At 47.0% G+C, this 17,149-nt stretch overlaps 1 protein-coding gene across 2 annotated transcripts in view; it reads left to right on the top strand.

The window, feature by feature from the left end:
* F8 (coagulation factor VIII) overlaps positions 1-17,149 on the top strand; it is a 98,190-nt gene that overhangs the window by 38,377 nt on the left and 42,664 nt on the right. For both annotated transcript variants that reach the window (XM_084638391.1, XM_084638392.1), the window contains exons 12-17: positions 400-550; positions 904-1,113; positions 6,899-10,280; positions 11,959-12,124; positions 15,471-15,683; positions 16,904-17,132. In XM_084638391.1, the coding sequence (XP_084494517.1) occupies positions 400-550; positions 904-1,113; positions 6,899-10,280; positions 11,959-12,124; positions 15,471-15,683; positions 16,904-17,132 (4,351 nt within the window). The remainder of the gene's footprint in view (positions 1-399; positions 551-903; positions 1,114-6,898; positions 10,281-11,958; positions 12,125-15,470; positions 15,684-16,903; positions 17,133-17,149) is intronic.

The raw sequence follows: 17,149 nt of genomic DNA, 5'->3' as shown, positions 1-17,149 counted from the left end.
CCCGTCACTGGGTCAGTGGGTTGGGGAGGTGAGGTCAGGCAAGGTAACAAGGCAGGGCTGGGAGAGGCAGCAAACAGCAGACAATGATATGTTGCTCAGACAGCTTCCTCTTCCTGTTGGGGCCTTTCTATAGTCCAGGTACCCAGTGAGAGTGCTCCTGTCCCTCCAATCAGGGGCCCGTAGGCCTTTAGCAATCAGGCTGTTGGTCAGGGAAGGGATTACATGCATTGCTGGGCACAACAGCTAAGGCTGCCACCTGGTGGGCCTGGGTGCAGTACCAACATCCTGCCCAGTCTTGGGTGGTAGTTGGCAGGCACACTGTGACCTCTGAGTATAAGTTTACATTCTGGCCAGAGCCATCCCAGATTATGAATAACCCCCTTCCTCTGTGATTCCCAGATGATGTCAGATGAGACGAGGTTTGTGCTGTTTTCGGTCTTTGATGAAAACCACAGCTGGTACCTGGCAGAAAATATACAGCGGTTCTGCACAGATGCAGCTATGGTGAACCCACAGGATCCTGAATTCTATGCTTCAAATGTTATGCACAGTGAGTATCCCAGGGTGGGAGCTGTAAGTGAAGGACTGAAGGAAAAAACAGCATTATCCATACATAAGGACCTATCTTATTTATTGGCTCAGCACAGTTATGGTAGATCAGTGTTAGCTGATACTAGCTAGCAATAGATGACCTGATCTTGGGTTCTTTCTTGATTGTAAGCTGGTCATGACTGTCCTGATCTGGGCTCCTTCTGGAGCGGGAATGTGATCAACACCTGGTTGTTGTCAGGGAGTGAACTGAAGTCTTAACTGTATTGTCACACCCAACTAAAATATAAAAGGTTAGCCGTCATGTGAGACCAAAGCACTGATAAAACTTCTCACACCCCATGTCTCTTCCAGGTATTAATGGGTACGTCTTTGACAACCTGCACCTGAAACTTTGCCTGCATCAAGTGGTGTACTGGTATGTCTTAAGTGTCGGTGCCCAGACAGACTTCCTGTCTGTTTTCTTCTCTGGAAACACCTTCAAACACAACATGGTCTTTAAGGACACGCTCACCCTCTTTCCACTTTCTGGAGAAACCGTCTTCATGAGCATGGAAAAGCCAGGTTAGTAACTTTAGTTGTTTTATAAATTACTTTGCCCAGCTGCTGTTTAATATATGTTGACAAAGACAGGTCAGCATGTTACAATAGGAGCATTTTACGTGTATGACTGTAAGGATCAGCTAGAAAAATAACCAGCTTTATTAAGAGAAAGAGAGATAAAAGAATCAAAACTCAACTGAAACTGCATGAGCAAGTAAATGGCAATTCCAGGTGCATCTGGTTCCTCACCCCCACTCACACTCCCCCTGCAACAGAGCTCTCCAGCTAGCTATCAAGTTACATCATCAGAACAAACTCTTACGGTGTGGCTATCTTACAGAAGTTTGCCACGTTTGAACATGGTTGTGAAGAATCAGCCTTGCTGGCCTGATGCTGACCATGACCTGGTGCCCAGTGTATAGATGAAGAAAAATCATATTCAGTATTGTGTGCTACCCACAGTCAAATCCTACACATTATAGATTCAGAGAAGGACCTCATCTCCAGTTTGTGAAACCTTTCTTAGGTGTGACCTGTTCCAGAGAAATAAGAGAGCAGAGCTGAGAAATACAAGACACATTCACATTTTGTGCCTATTTTGGAAACTAACAAATGATGTGAAGAATGCTGAGATATGTAATGTTATTGTGAAGTTACCCCTATAAAAACTCTAAATTTAAAAAATAGTTAAACTTTTAAACTTTTTTTTTTTTTGAACAAGGAACTCAGAGTAATTCCCACAGTATTGTATTCAGGTGCCAGAGGCAGAAGCTGATTGGTCATTCCCAAAAGACTTTAAAAAAGCCACAATCTCTCTTTTGGCCACTCTGATTCCACCCTTATGGAATGCAACAAGCACCCTTGTCAAGTTATTGACTTGAACTGGGACCATATAGAACGTGGTTGCAACCCAGCTCCTGTAGTGGCACCAAATCTTATATAAAGGGGGTCAAATGAGGTGTCTAAGACAAGGTTATGGTTTGCTGGTTATGATTATGCTGTCTATGTGTGTATCATTTTTGTAGTTAAAGTTATGAATATCGGCGCTATACTGTCTGTATTTCAAACTTGTGCTATGCTCCTGGGTGACACCCCAGATAAGTTGGTGTCAGTTCTGCCTAGCCTGCTTGATGTCCCATTAAGGACTATCAGCTATACAAGTGACCTATTGAGAGAAGACAGATATGCCTTGCAACTCAGCAAGGTATGCAAGGACATGCCTGTGGAGAGAACGCTGAGGTTTTTCCAGGCCATGTCATGGACAGCTTGTCTTTGGAACAAAGAAAGAAAGACTACATGGCAGCTGGCTCATATCCAGAAGGAGATGCTCTCTTCTTTGGAAAGCTGCTGCAGCTCCTCCATCTTGTCTTCAGTCCTGCTTCATACCTCTGGAGGAACTTTGCTACACTGAAGCTTTGAACCAAGGACTGAAAGACCCATCCAAGCTGTGGATGTTTTCCAGAGACTTGATTTGAACCTGCAGGTTATTCCATCACTGCTGCAAGCCTGAACCAAAAACTTTGCCATTACCCTATGTAGTTGATTCCATTTAACCAATTCTTGCTCTCATCTATATCTTTTTCCTTTTATAAATAAACCTTTAGATTTTAGATTCTAAAGGATTGGCAACAGCATGATTTGTGAGTAAGATCTGATTTGCATATTGATCTGGGTCAGGGGCTTGATCCTTTGGGATCAAGAGATCCTTTTTTCTTTTACTGGGGTATTGGTTTTCATAACCATTTGTCCCCATAACAAGTGGTACTGGTGGTGATACTGGGAAACTGGAGTGTCTAAGAGAATTGCTTGTGACACTTGTGGTTAGCCAGTGGGGTAAAACCAAGGTCTTCTCTGTTTGGCTGGTTTGGTTTTCCTTGGCTTGCATAGAAACCCCAGCCTTGGGCTGTAACTGCCCTGCTTTAAGCAATTTGTTCTGAATTGGCACTCTCAGTTGGGTCCCACCAGAACCAGCATCATTACAACCCTTAACTTGCCCTCACTACTCCCTGAGCTGCAAAACTAGACTGTTCCACTCCTACAGAATCCCATGTGCGATGGGTGATGGGACGCAGAGCCTTCTGCCTCAATGGGACTGGTTTGACAAGGTAAATACTGTTACTATCTGTCAGGGTTCCCTCCCCATTCTGAACTCTAGGGTACAGATGTGGGGACCTGCATGAAAGACCCCCTAAGCTTATTTCTACCAGCTTAGGTTAAAAACTTCCCCAAGGCACAATTTGTTCCCTGTCCTTAGACGGTATTGCTGCTACCACCAAGTGAGTTAGACAAAGATTCAGGAAAAGGACCACTTGGAGTTCCTGCTTCCCCAAAATATCCCCCCCCAAGCCCCTTCACCCCCTTTCCTGGGGAGGCTTGAGAATAATATACCAACCAAATAGGTAAACAAGGTGAGCACAGAGCAGACTCTTGGGTTTTAGGACACTAAAAACCAATCAGGTTCTTTAAAAAAGAGAACTTTTTTCTTTATAATAAAGTAAAAGAAGCACCTCTGTAAAATCAGGATGGAAGGTAATTTTACAGGGTAATTAGATTTAAAACACAGGGGATTCCCCTCTAGGCAAAACTTTAAAGTTACAAAAAACAGGAATAAACCTCCCTGTTAGCATAGGGAAAATTCACAAGCTAAACCAAAAGATAATCTAATGCATTTCCTCGCTATTACGTACAATTTTGTAATCTTAGATGCTTATTTCAGGTAGGGTTTTAGGAGATGTTTTTTTCATGCCCTGGTTCCTCTCTGTCCTGGAGAGAGCAACAAAGACAGCCCAACAAAACCTCACCCCACAGATTTGAAAGGCTCTTCTTTCCTTATTGGTCTTGTACCAACCAGGTTATGTGAGCTTAATCATAGAATATCAGGGTTGGAAGGGACCTCAGGAGGTCATCTAGTCCAACCCCCTGCTCAAAGCAGGGCCAAGTCCCATTTTTTTGCCCCAGATCCCTAAATGGCCCCCTCAAGGCTTGAACTCACAACCCTGGCTGTAGCAGGCCAATGCTCAAACCACTGAGCTATCCCTCCCCTTACAGGTGGAGGAAGGATTTTATGCTACCCTTAGCTGTATGTTTATGACACCATCTAATGGTGATCTGCTGTCCTATGTGAAGTGCCCAATGGCTTCAGTCCCATTTCTAGTGGCAATAAAAAGCTACCCTCAGCACTAGCCTCCTTGGTGGCCATCTGAGCACAGAGACAAATGACTCAGGCCTTGATCCACGAGGGAAGAGCTCTGTCTGTGCACAGCCTCATTGACTTCTCTGGGACTATGCAAGGGTGTAAGAATCTGCGCCCATAGATCTGGCAAGATAAGGGCCTAAATGAGCTGGAAAGAATGAACATACCTTTCTCTTCTAGGGGCGCCTCTCTGGGATACATTGACAAGGACAGTGTGGAAGAAGCATATGCTGCCTCTGCCTATACTGCATCTTGTCTATAATAAATACAGGCCTTCAATTCCCAGGGCTGTCAATCTGGCACCTTTCACCCCCATCAAACATACTTAAAACTGTATTAAAAATAGTTTAAAAAATACATCTGGACTGAGTCATGGTAGACAAGGTTTCACCATCAGGGGGTGCTGTTTCTATTCAATAATTTGTTTGTTTCTTGTCAAAGTGATCTGCACATAATTCTTTTTAAAATTAGGCTTGTGCCTTCCCCCTCCCCCCCTTATCATTTATAGAGAAGGCCTTGAATTTTTTAAAGTCACTATGGTTTCTGCTGGTTTTGCAAGGCCAGCATCATTAACTGTTTCACTGCTGATAGTTTTAGCAGAATTTCAGCTTTTCTGTAGTTGTGGGCAGAGCCTAGGTAGATTACCACCACATTTTTACCGGTCTGAGTCATGCCATTGCATGACACTGCAGGGAGATCAGCCCAGCATAGCACATGTCCACAGATTTAAATTTTTAAAGGCTGCACGAATGTTAGGTGCTGCCTTTTAAAAACTCAGAACAAATCTTACTGACAATATGTCTGGCTGGAGAACAGACTATATTTTAGTGCCTAGTTGAGATTTTAAGTGTTTTTGTTCTGTTATAATGCATGCAAATCTTTCCATATACGCTCTGTCAAGTTTGTTCCAGCCTCCCAACCCAGTTCCCAAATGATAGTGAATCCCAACGTGCTGGGCCTGTGGCTTTCTGCTGGTGTCAAGAAAATCACTCAAAGTGAGGGATGGAAACACTGCTGGGGACAATTCTGTGGAATGAGCCTAATTCTGTCTGGGGCATCTCGGCGCTGCAGTCCAGTTTCCTCCATATACACTGACAGATGAAATGTATCTGCTGAGCTGTTAAAATAAAAGTCACTGAACAGCTTGAATGTAGTAACTATAATCCCCATCATGGATCATGGCTGAGATTGCCAAAGCCACATCAAGGTTCCATTGGAATGAATGCCAATCCAGTGTCCACATCCTGTAGGCAACTAGCCAGATCTTAGCCCACATATTTAACTCAATCGTTTAATCTCAGAATTTACCTGCTGGCCTTTCTTCGTCCTCATCCCTAACCTGCCTGTCACACTCACTGGGTCAGACACTCCCAGCGGAGTCTAGTCACAGAGTTTTATGGGAGTTGGGTTAGGCCTGTTATGATGCTAGTGTGCTGTGCAATCAATGACAACTGCCCTTGAGCTTTTTCCTGTTTTTGATTTGAAACAGCCACATGGGCACTGGCAACTCAGAGTTGTGCTTGTGGCTTTAACCCTTGGCCCTTCGTCCACCCTGGGGAGAGTAAGAAAGTGGTATAACTGTATTTATGTAAGTGAATTTAGAACGAGTGAATGGCACCAGCCTATTTGGTGACCAGGATGAGCACAGCCCCCCAAAGCAAGAGAAGGCCCTGTCCTCTCTAGTGAAGGGACGAGGGGGAACCCCGAAATCAACAGTTCATGGGGAGAATTATCTAAACCTAGATTATTGTTGTTATATCCAGTCTTGACAGTTCAGAGTTGACCAGGCAGGAATGAGCTGGTCAGAGCAGAGGGGTAGGAAGAGGGGCGTTGTGATAGAGGGGCTTTGATTTCTTTTACCTTGAGCAGGAGAGAAATGGTGACTGGGACTCAAGAGATCAGCATATGCAGAAGACATTCTGCACCATAGATTCAAAGGCCCTCCTGCAGAACATAGGCCAGAGAACTGCCCCATAATATTCCTGTTTGAACTAGAGCAGATCTTTTAGAAAAACTGACCGTCTTGATTTAAAAATTGCCAGAGATGGAGAATCCACTGCCACCCATGGACAACAAACCAAGTATTGGCTCTTCTGAGATTTGTGAACTCAGATGACTGGATTCAAAATCCAGAATGGTGACCATTATACCATAGAACCAGTATAGTGTATCTGACAGCACCAACCAAACCTTTGATGGGTTGATTCTGGAATCCCACTGGCACTTACATGTAAAGTTGCAGCCATTTTATTGACCACTTCATAGCTACTCTCCACTGAAGCCATTGTGGGGACATACCAGGTAAAGGTGATGGTACCAGGGATGCATTCAATTCATTAGGTGTGTTAGGGAGCATTAAAGCAGTTAAAAATCCTTGCCAGGGATAATTCTAAACACTGCCAGAAATGTTGCAGCACATGGAGACATGCATGACAGGTGAACCCAGTGTGTGATAGATTTCAGTGGGAGTGGAAACAAGAATGTCATTGGTTTATGTCAGAAGCATTCTTAAAATACAGAACTTGCTAATGAGGGAGCACCAGCTGGGTGATAACTCTTGAAATTTCCTGGTATATTGAACTAATGCTGTTCTTTTGTCCTTTTCTGGGATAGGCGTATGGATGCTGGCATGCCTGAATCCTGACTTCAGAGACAGAGGAATGTGGGCAAAGTTCACAGTCTCTGAATGTAACACTGATCCAGAACTGTATTCCTATGGGGAAGATTATGATTTGATACCGGAATACTTGATAAATGAGGGCAATGGCCTTCAACCTAGGGGCTTCCCCAGGAATAAGGGATGGCGCAGGCTGTGTCTGAGGAAGCATCATAATGTCACCTCTCCCAAAAAGGAAACAGAGTCGCTTAACCCGCAGCTAACACTCTGCTTGAGAAAATCCAGCCAGCTCCTCAAATTCAGTAACAGACTTCAAAACAGCAGGAATAATTCCATGGACCCCTCTTCCAACAGCACATCAGTGCTGTCTGATCTACATGGCCTTTCACTATCTTCTCAAACAGAGTCTAACTTTGAGCCAATATCTTATGATTCCTTCTCAGAAGAGGCAGGTTTGTCAGAAATGATCAGCCCTGACCAAGAATTTGGACACCCGTCTCCTGAAGGAAACTCAACAAGCTTAAGTGACATGGTCCATCATAACACACGCTCAGCCAGCGCTGCAGCAGCTGGCTCATATCCAGAAGGAGATGCTCTCTTTTTTGGAAAGCGTAGACCAATTCAAGCTGTAGAGATGGTTAAAGAGAATTTAGAGCTGCACAAGTCAGTGGACAATGTGATGTCCCAACCAACTGCTCCATTAGCCAACTTAGAAAAATTTCTTAAAGGGAATGTTACTTTGGCACAATTAAAAGAGTCAGCACATGTGATGGGCCATCAGGAACCTTCCTTTAATGCTGAAGAAACTGGTCTTCGAGGGAATGATAGTTCACTGCAACTGAATGACTCAAAACATGATTCTAGGTTTCAAGAAAGGATTCCATTAGATGAAGAAATGCCTCTAGAATTGAATATTACATCTTTAGAGCCACACATACCACTGAATGATACAATAACTACAGATAACACTTTTGTTAAAGGGAATAGTACTTCAGCATCATTAGACAAGTCAGCAGATAACACAAGTATACGTGTCATCACCTATGTGAACAGTGGGAAAGCATTTCTTAAAAGCAATGGTGCACCGATTAGGTTAGAAAATGACACCAGACTTCAAGAAGAGGCTTCGCTGGGCTTTTATGAAACTTCTCAAGAAGGAAAGTTAAATAGCCCAGCACATGATACCATGCTTCAAGAGAACACATCCACTACAAATGGAGACGTATTCTTTGAAAAGACTGTAGAGAAGTCTTCAAATGATACAGGAATTCAAAGGACCCCTGCACCACATCAGGAAGATCTTCTCCTTGGTAGGACTAACATATCGCTGTTAGATATCAATGATACAGCAGATCTGAGGCTTGCAGGAAACCATCCGTTGGACCATGAGACAAGGAGTGTTACACCGCTAAGACAGGATAAATCTGGTGATGGCCTGGGTCTTTCAAACGTAGAACATTCCTTGTCTGCAGAAAGTAGCATCAGGCTAGCCTCAGATAAACTTACCAATGTTTCTAGAAGGCTTGTACCAACATTTCTGGGCCGCAATGACATTTTTGCCACCAGCTATGTTACTACACAAGAAAGCGATGAATTAATATTGGGGACAAAGTTTCAAGAAGCTACAGAAAACGAAGAAATGTCTGAAATGGAGAACGTTGACTTACTCAAATTAAATGTTATGGCCAACGAGAGGAAGCTCGAAAAGGCCCCTTTACAAAGCAGCAAGGACACATTTCTGAAACACAAGGTTACTGTGCTAAGTTTAGATGGGCCAACAAATGAAGACAACAGCTTATTAGATAATGAGGAAGTTTATCTCAACGGGAAAGTGCCTCCAGCAGAACTAGTGGACTTGATAAATGGTACACATCGCCTGGAGGCCAATTCATCAGACAAAGAAGGAACACTCTATAAAAGTAAGAGAATGGAGCTGGACTCGGACAGCCAGACCCCTGGAAAGCTAGTGCAAAGGACAGCTTTCAAGCCCTGTGATCAAAACTCTCAGGGATGCAGCACTCATGTAAAAAAGAGGTCCCTGGAATCACATGGAACTTCACTGGAAGAAACAGAGGTGCAGCAAGGACTGGAGGATAAAGCCAGAGCATTGAAGGGAAGGCAGAGCTCTGGTAAACATACAGGAGGAATTGGAGATGTGCTCAGAGGCACTATCAAGATAATCTACAATGACAGAGCAAACCACCTCGCTGCTAGGCCACTCTTGGTAGACACAACAGCAAGAGATCATAGAGCAACTGGCACTGATAACCCCACAGGATACATCAGGGGTGTGTCAGCTTCTCTTCCATCAAGCCCTAGCCAAGCGGATGCACTATCATACCATGCCAGCAGTCATGAGCCACCAGCAGTAGAGGGACACTATGACAACCAAGGTGAAAGTGATACAGCTCAGAGAGGAGGTAACTCCTTTCTGAAGGTGGAAGAGTCAGAGGAGGAGAAAACTAGTGCTACCTCTGCCTATTCAAGTGAGAAAACTACCAAAGAGGAACAGGAGGTAGGAACTGAGGCAGACACAAAGCCCACTGCATCAGCAGTAGAGCGAACAACAAGTATGGTCTCCATCTCAACACAGGTTGTGGGGCAAGTGAGTGGAATTAAGACACCTGCAGTAACTGCAATGCAGCGTAAAAGGGGTGTTGATTGGGAGGCACATTTGAGCTTGCAGCCCAAGGGAAATGTGACAGATGGGGAAGTGAGCACCTTGGACCAGCTGGAGCTGAAGGAAATGTGGATCTTCAGTAAACTGCAGCAGGATATTGAATCTAGTGCTGTTAAGGACCAAGTATTAGGAACTGAATCTAAGGATTTTCCAGCAAGCAAAGAGGTCTCAGAGATCCTGACAAAACGGGCCTCCAAAGAAAACTATCCACTTCCCCAAGATGGCGTGGCTCTCAATCAGACTCTTAAAGGGGACCAATGGAAGCTGAAGCACAGCCAGCAAGAAAATCAAGTGTTTAAAGAAGAAGACGCCATTCCCCTCTCAGGTAGTAAAATACAGACACCAGAATGGAAGGAGGTGGTGCAGGGGGTAGATGGGACACAGAGCAGCAGGGAAAGCACCAGCAAAGCAAAGAACAGGAGCTCCTCTCCTGGATCTGAGGAATATTTTGACACCTCTGGAGAACCCAATGCCCTAAACAACATGGTCAAGTCCAACATCTCAATGCCCCAGAAGGAGAAATCAGACTATGACGACTACAGCAAACCCGAGAGAGACACTGAAGAGTTTGACATCTATGGGGAGGAGAACCAAGATCTGCGCACCTTCACTGGGAGGGTCCAGCAGTATTTCATTGCAGCTGTCGAGGTGCTGTGGGAATATGAGAGCCAGAGACCCCAACACTTTCTAAAATTGAAGTAAGTTTGATCAGACACATCCTTCCCCTTGCACGAAACATCTTTCCCACCCTACTGATTGCTTTCCCTTCTATAGGGCAGCATGGATGAACAGACAAGGCTTAGATCAGTGGTTCTCAAACTTTTGTACTGGTGACCCCTTTCACATAGCAAGCCTCTGAGTGTGACCCCCCCTTATAAATTAAAAACACTTTTTAATATATTTAACACCATTATAAATGCTGGAGGCAAAGCGGGGTTTGGGAGGGAGGCCGATAGCTTGTGACCCCCCATGTAATAAGCTTGAGACCTCCTGAGGGGTCCCTACCCCCAGTTTGAGAACCACTGGCTTAGATCCATCCAGGGTACAGGCCGCACCACGAGACAGACATTGAGTTCCAGCACAGCCTGTCCTACTTACAGCGCTCCACCCCAGTAGAGTCTTGTCTTTCTCTTGAGTCCTTGATCTTCCTTCGAAGTGTAGCAGCCCAGCTGGCAGCAGTCAACTGAGTTCTGCCCTGCTACTCCACTTTGTTGAGGAGTTCAGATCCTCCCTAGCTTGATCTCAAAGATTCTGGCTCTAATGTGTCCTCCCAGTGGTTTGCAGTATCAGTTCGCCTTACCAGGTGAGGGGCAGGAGTTGGAGCCACAGACTTAGTCATTGGCTTCCTATAGACGTGGCAGTGCTAAGGAGATGTAGGAGAGGAATGACCAGCATCTTGGTCTGTGGTTAGTCCACTACTTGACAGTTTGTCCACACTGCTGGGGGACTCCAAAGGGAGCATCCTCCATGAAGCGCTGTGTGGCTGCTGAGCTGGCCACAGCCATGTCCAAAACAATCAACTCAGAGGAGGAGCCAGCGAGATGAAGATAGGGGCACTCTCAGATACCTCCTCTGCTCTCAGTCTGAGTGCTACCCCATAGAATCATAGAATATCAGGGTTGGAAGGGACCTCAGGAGGTCATCTAGTCCAACCCCCTGCTCAAAGCAGGACCAATCCCCAACTAAACCATCCCAGCCAGGGCTTTGTCAAGCCTGATCTTAAAAACTTCTAAGGAAGGAGATTCTACCACCTCCCTAGGTAGCGCATTCCAGTGCTCATAGCCATGCTGGAGAGCTAATCCACTTGGATTGCTCTCCAGCATGGCTATGAGCACTAAACACTAAGAATCTAGAGAGGGTCCAAGACAGCAAAGGCTGGAGCTGCTGTAAGTACCTGGATGTACCTCAGCCCCTGGGCTTCTGAATAGGGTCCAGTCAAAGAAGAGCTGCACCAGAGAGACTATGCCAACATACAGAGCTCGTTGCTGATACAATTTGTATCCGCAAAACAGTCCGTAGATATAAAGCGGATATCCACAGATTTGCAGGGCTCTACCAATATGTCTTGGCAGCTACATAGATCTCTCTGTCACAGTCAGCTCATGCTTTGCCTCTTGAAGGCCAGTCGGAGCCCTTTGGTGGCTCCTGGCTTGGCTCTACATTCAGACTCTCTGCCTGAGCAGGTATGTAGCTTGAGATCACGATGCCAACCGAGATGCTCATTTGGGGTGTTAGCAGAGGGACTAGGGCTGTGATGGGAGTTGGGGTGAAGAGAGGCATTAGAGCCCAGACTCCAATGTCCATGCCTCAAGCCTTCCACTCAGTGAGCATGGCTGGTGCCTTCCCACAGGATGTGGTCCTTTCTTGTTCTTGCAGAGGCCCAAGTAGGGGCTGGAGGAAGCCCTTCCAGCCATACAAGAAAGTGGTTTTCCGAGGGTACCTGGACAACTCTTTCACCCAGCCGCTGGCGCGTGGGGAGCTGGACGAACACTTGGGAATCCTAGGGCCATACATCAGGGCGGAAGTTGATGATGTCATAATGGTGAGTCAGACTGAAAAGGAAAATCCCCATTTCCTTAAAAGGAGTTAGGACATTCCCAGTGCAAAGCTTCCCCTCTAGTTCTAGGTGGGTCTTCCTGCTACCTCTTGTGCCGGGACCCGTTAGCACTAAAGGCCTGTCTTGCACCATAGGCTGCAGTTAGAAAACTGCCAACCAAGGGCCATGGCTGAGATCTGTCACGTTCAGTTTACTCCCTTGTGGTTCCCTGGGTATGTTGTCTCTCATTGCACTGACAATGCAAGGATATTCTGTGGGGAATTATTATTTATGCTAACACCATCCCAGCTCCCTAAGGTGTTCATAGAATCATAGAATATGAATCATAGAATATCAGGGTTGGAAGGGACCTCAGAGGGTCATCTAGTCCAACCCCCTGCTCAAAAGTAGGAACCATACCCAATTAAATCATCCCAGCCAGGGCTTTGTGAAGCCTGACCTTAAAAACTTCTAAGGAAGGAGATTCCACCACCTCCCTAGGCAACGCATTCCAGTGTTTCACCACCCTCCTAGTGAAAAAGTTTTTCCTAATATCCAACCTGAACCTCCGCCACTGCAACTTGAGACCATTACTCCTTGTCCTTTCCTCTTCCACCACTGAGAATAGTTCTAGACTATTAGACTATTAGGTCTAGAACTATTCTCAGTGGCGGAAGAGGACACCTAACTCCCATTGATCAGCACCTAGATAGCTGTGAGGAGCTGGGCTGTGGTACCTAGAGGCCCCCGCTGAGATCAGGGCCCCTTTGTGCTGCTGAGAGCGAGAGATGGTCCCTGCTCCAAAGAGCTCACAATGCACATAGACAAAGGCTGAGAGGGGAAACTGAGGCACAGAGCAGGGAAGTGGCTCAGCCAAGATCATTTAGCAGGTCCAAGTCACAGATTAGGGTCTCCTCGTCACAAGAGCAGTCTCTGTAGAAATACCACATGGCACTTCTGGGAAAGAGCCTCTGAAAAGGCAGAAGGAGGTGGGAAGGGAAGAAAGCTAACTGGGATTCAGAATGGCTCCCAAGGGAGACACACGAGTCCCCAAGTTCAATCAGGCTCCGATTCATCCTCCCTAAAGAGCAGGGTACCAAACTGAGGAACTGTGTATAAACTCAGGCCTTATAGAATCATAGATTATCAGGGTTGGAAGGGACCTCAGGAGGTCATCTAGTCCAACTCCCTGCTCAAAGCAGGGCCAATTCACAATTTTTGCCCCAGATCCCTAAATGGCCCCCTCAAGGACTGAGCTCACAACCCTTAGCAGGTCAATGCTCAAACCACTAAGCTATCCCTCCCCCCACATGGCAAACTGCATCGGTTTAATAGATTGCTAAACCTTTCTATTTAGTGCAGACTCCTGTGTGGACACTCTTATTTTGGTTTGAGAGGGGCCTGTTTCAGTTTAGCGTCACCTTGTCCCACCTGGACTCAAGCTAAAACCAAATAACAGCATCCACAAAAGAGTTTGAAATTGGATCAGCTTCAGTTCACACCTTAGGCTAAACAGTGCAATTTGCTCATGCAGACAAGGCCTCTTTTCCCACACAGCTCCAGCTGAGCTGGGTGATAGTGTGAGTTTGGCTGGGCAGTGTGCACAGCTGGGACTCAGGCTGGGGTCCATTCTTGCTGACCGGCTGAAACTGAGTCCAAAGACACACCCCAGTCCAGTGTGGATTGGACCTGTACTCATCATATGTATCAAGGAAGAGGGAAATTCTTAGCATATGTAACCCTTCTGCCAGGTGGAGCCAGCAGCAACAAGTGCCAGGTTCAGTATCTAGGGGTTCCTTTTCAACAATACAACAAAGAACCATCTCGAGCCCCCACCCGTTTCCTGGGACAATTACACAACACCCCTGGGCACCTTTAAGAGGAAATACTTCCTGTCTCATAAGCACAGACTCTGAGTGTAGCAAAAACTTTTAATAAAAGGAGGGAAGTAACTCAGCCTTAATTTGGGAAAACCCCACAACTAGGGTTCATAAACATAAACCATGAGCAAAAGACCCACCTCCAAGTAAGTTGGGCAGTGTCCTTTTCCCCTAAGGTTCTCAAGTCCAGCAACCCAAAAGCCCCTTTAACATGCTCATCCCTTCTCTGCACCCCACTCAAGTTGCTGTCTTTTGGCAAGTGCAGCCTCAGAGTTCAGAGGTTCATCTGCAGAGTTTACCTCCCACCCTGGGTGGAAGGGGGGATAAGGAGGCACCTTACACGCTCCACTACTCAGGCACACGCTTGTCACCCTGCTAGCCAATTGCCACACCTCTCTGCAGGGCTTTGCTCTGGTCCTCTCTGCCAGCCGCACTGCTGGCTGCTTTCCATGCCTCTCCACCAGCCACCTAGCTGGCCACTCACCAAGATATCTTCAGGGCCCACCACTTAACACAGCTCTCAGTGATTTCAGCTGTTAGCAGGCGGGCATCACTGCTGGTGCACACGGGGCAGTCTTTTGCAATAGAGACACTGTCCCAAAGTAGGTCTAATACTTAGACCTAGGTATCAGTGATTTCAGCTCTGTAGCACATAAAAAAACTCTCAACTGAGTCTAAATTAGCTCTTTTATTATACCAGGGAGGAAAAAAAGGGTCAAGTGGTGCTTAGGACCTTTAAACAAGACCCACACCACCAAATACAAGTACCTCTCACCACCCTTTCTCAACTCCTTGGGCTTTGGAACCCATGTTCCCTGCCTAGCGAGTGCCGTTGAGTTGAGAGTGAGTCCTTTATTACTCCTGCCCCAATAACAAGGAGACTGGGGATCCAACACCAGCCACAAGTGATCATTTGGACAAGCAATCATAGAAGATTAGGGTTGGAAGAGACCTCAGGAGGTCATCTAGTCCATGATCACATCATGCTGAGCACCTAGGCAGGGTGGGGGTGTCCATGCAAATGAGATCAGCTCCTGAAGTCCTTTTCCACAGCTCACCACTAAATGTCAGAGGAGAGTTCATTCAGACTCTGTTTACACATGTAATAGGGGGTGGCAAAACCCTGAACTGGGGAGGAAGAAAAGACCAGATAATATGGATTCAGAAGGCTGGAGCTGGGGGAAAAGGCAATGGCAGGGACTGGCCTGTGTTTGACTGACACTGTGGAGAAAACACACATCTTGCCTATAAAAACACATGTGCCTTTCCCAACAACTCCAGCGAGGGATGCGCAAGCAGAACTGACGCTAGGATCTGTCTCACTGAGCTTCACTAAAGAACAACAGCAGGAAGGGTATGGGGCATAGCCAGTGCCCCACACAGGGAAGGAGTGCAGGCAGGGCCCTGGCTCCAAGTTTTCCCCCCACAAGGAATGTAACCCTTCTCTTTGCTTCTTTCCCTCCACGGTGCAGGTTAGCTTCAAGAACCTAGCTTCCCGGCCTTACTCCTTCCATTCCAACCTCCTGCCCTACCAAGGAGGCCTGGGGGAAAACAGCACACCCAGCCAGGAAGCGGTGCAGCCTGGCGAGCTCCGCGAGTACTCCTGGAAGGTGCTGCCCCAGATGGCACCCACTGTCAATGAGTTTGACTGCAAGGCTTGGGCTTATTTCTCCAGTGTTAACCTGGTAGGTGGGAACCATTTATGAGAAACCTGTTGGTCTCTCTGCTAGCCATCTCTGCCCTCACCTGCCTCTCAACCAGAATCCCAGCTCCCCTGTTCCATGCAGACCCAACGGGATTGGTGCCTGGGACACTACTGCATAGGATATTTCTGTGACACATTGATGGGGGCTTTCATCAGGCCATTTGTGAATGGGTCCGAGAGTGTATAGAAATAGAAACGTAGGGGTGGAAGGGATATCGACAGGTCATCAAGTCCAGGCCCCTGTAGGACCAAGGAACTCTAGACCAGGTGTTAGTTCCACCTGGTCTTAAAGACCTCCAGTGATGGGGATCCCACAACCTCCCATGGGGGCCTGTTCCAGAGCTTAATCACCCTGAGAGTTAGAAAGCTTTTCCTACCACCTGGATAAGTCACATTTCACAGGCCAGATCCTCAGCCCCTCTCTGGCTGCTTGTGGGACCCAGAGGTACAAAACTCCCCCTGCCTTGGTGATGCCTTAGGCAGTGCAGAGCCACTCAGGGGGGATGTCTGGGGCATCCTTATGCCCTGGCAGTCCGTGACATGACTGGCCCCATGCAGGCTATGGATAGAGCAGCCATCAGACTTAAAAATCTGGTCCTTCTCAGCCACAGACTGACTAATGCTCACAACATCCTGTACCGTTGTCCAAAGTGTTTCAGGTGGGGCAACTGAGGCACAGCAGGATTAAGTGACTTGCCCGAGGTCAGGCACTGCGTCAGCAGCAGAGCTGGGAAGGGAACCCAGCGAGTCAGAACTACAAATCAAATCAGAGCAATTCTAAGTGTGCATTCCTCCCCCATGTCAGATTGGGATCGAGAGGAAGGGGGCTTCTGCCCCCTTCTGAAACCCAGCATGCCTCTCCAACTCCCAGCACCAGTGCCAGGCTCTGCACACACCTTGCTCCTCTCATTTTTGGCTTTTCAGCTGTGAGCTGGGAGCATTCATCGCCAAGGCCTCTTCCCCTGTCTGTCTAGTCTGAGGCCACACATGCTGCTGGAGTTGTGGTTGGCACTCACAGGGCGGTGCTGGAGTTTGACAGGCACAGAGAGAGCAGCCCTGGGACGAAGCACACACTTCCAAAGTCCTGCCTGACGGTGGTTAATGTTGTTCTGAGTAGCCACATTGTGGCATTGTGGATGGGGTGGAAGTTAGGAGTGGACTCTACATTCCCATTACACTCTGGTTATTTTCCCTTTCTAGGAGAAGGATCTGCACTCTGGCCTGGTTGGGCCACTGCTTATCTGCCGCCCCGGCATCTTGAGCCCTGCCTTCGGGAGGCAGCTGGCGGTGCAGGAATTCTCTCTGCTTTTCACTATCTTTGATGAGACCAAAAGCTGGTACCTCGCCGAGAACATGGAGAGGAACTGCCCACCCCTCTGCCAGATCCAGCCAGACGATCCTGATTTTAGAAGAAGCAGCTACTTCCCTGGTAAGAGCTCCAGCTCC

Source organism: Lepidochelys olivacea (assembly GCF_965140295.1).
Source record: "Lepidochelys olivacea isolate rLepOli2 genome assembly, chromosome: 9".
NCBI classification, from domain to species: Eukaryota; Metazoa; Chordata; order Testudines; family Cheloniidae; genus Lepidochelys; species Lepidochelys olivacea.
Note: the sequence above shows the minus strand (reverse complement) of the source record. Positions and strands in the feature narration are given on the sequence as shown.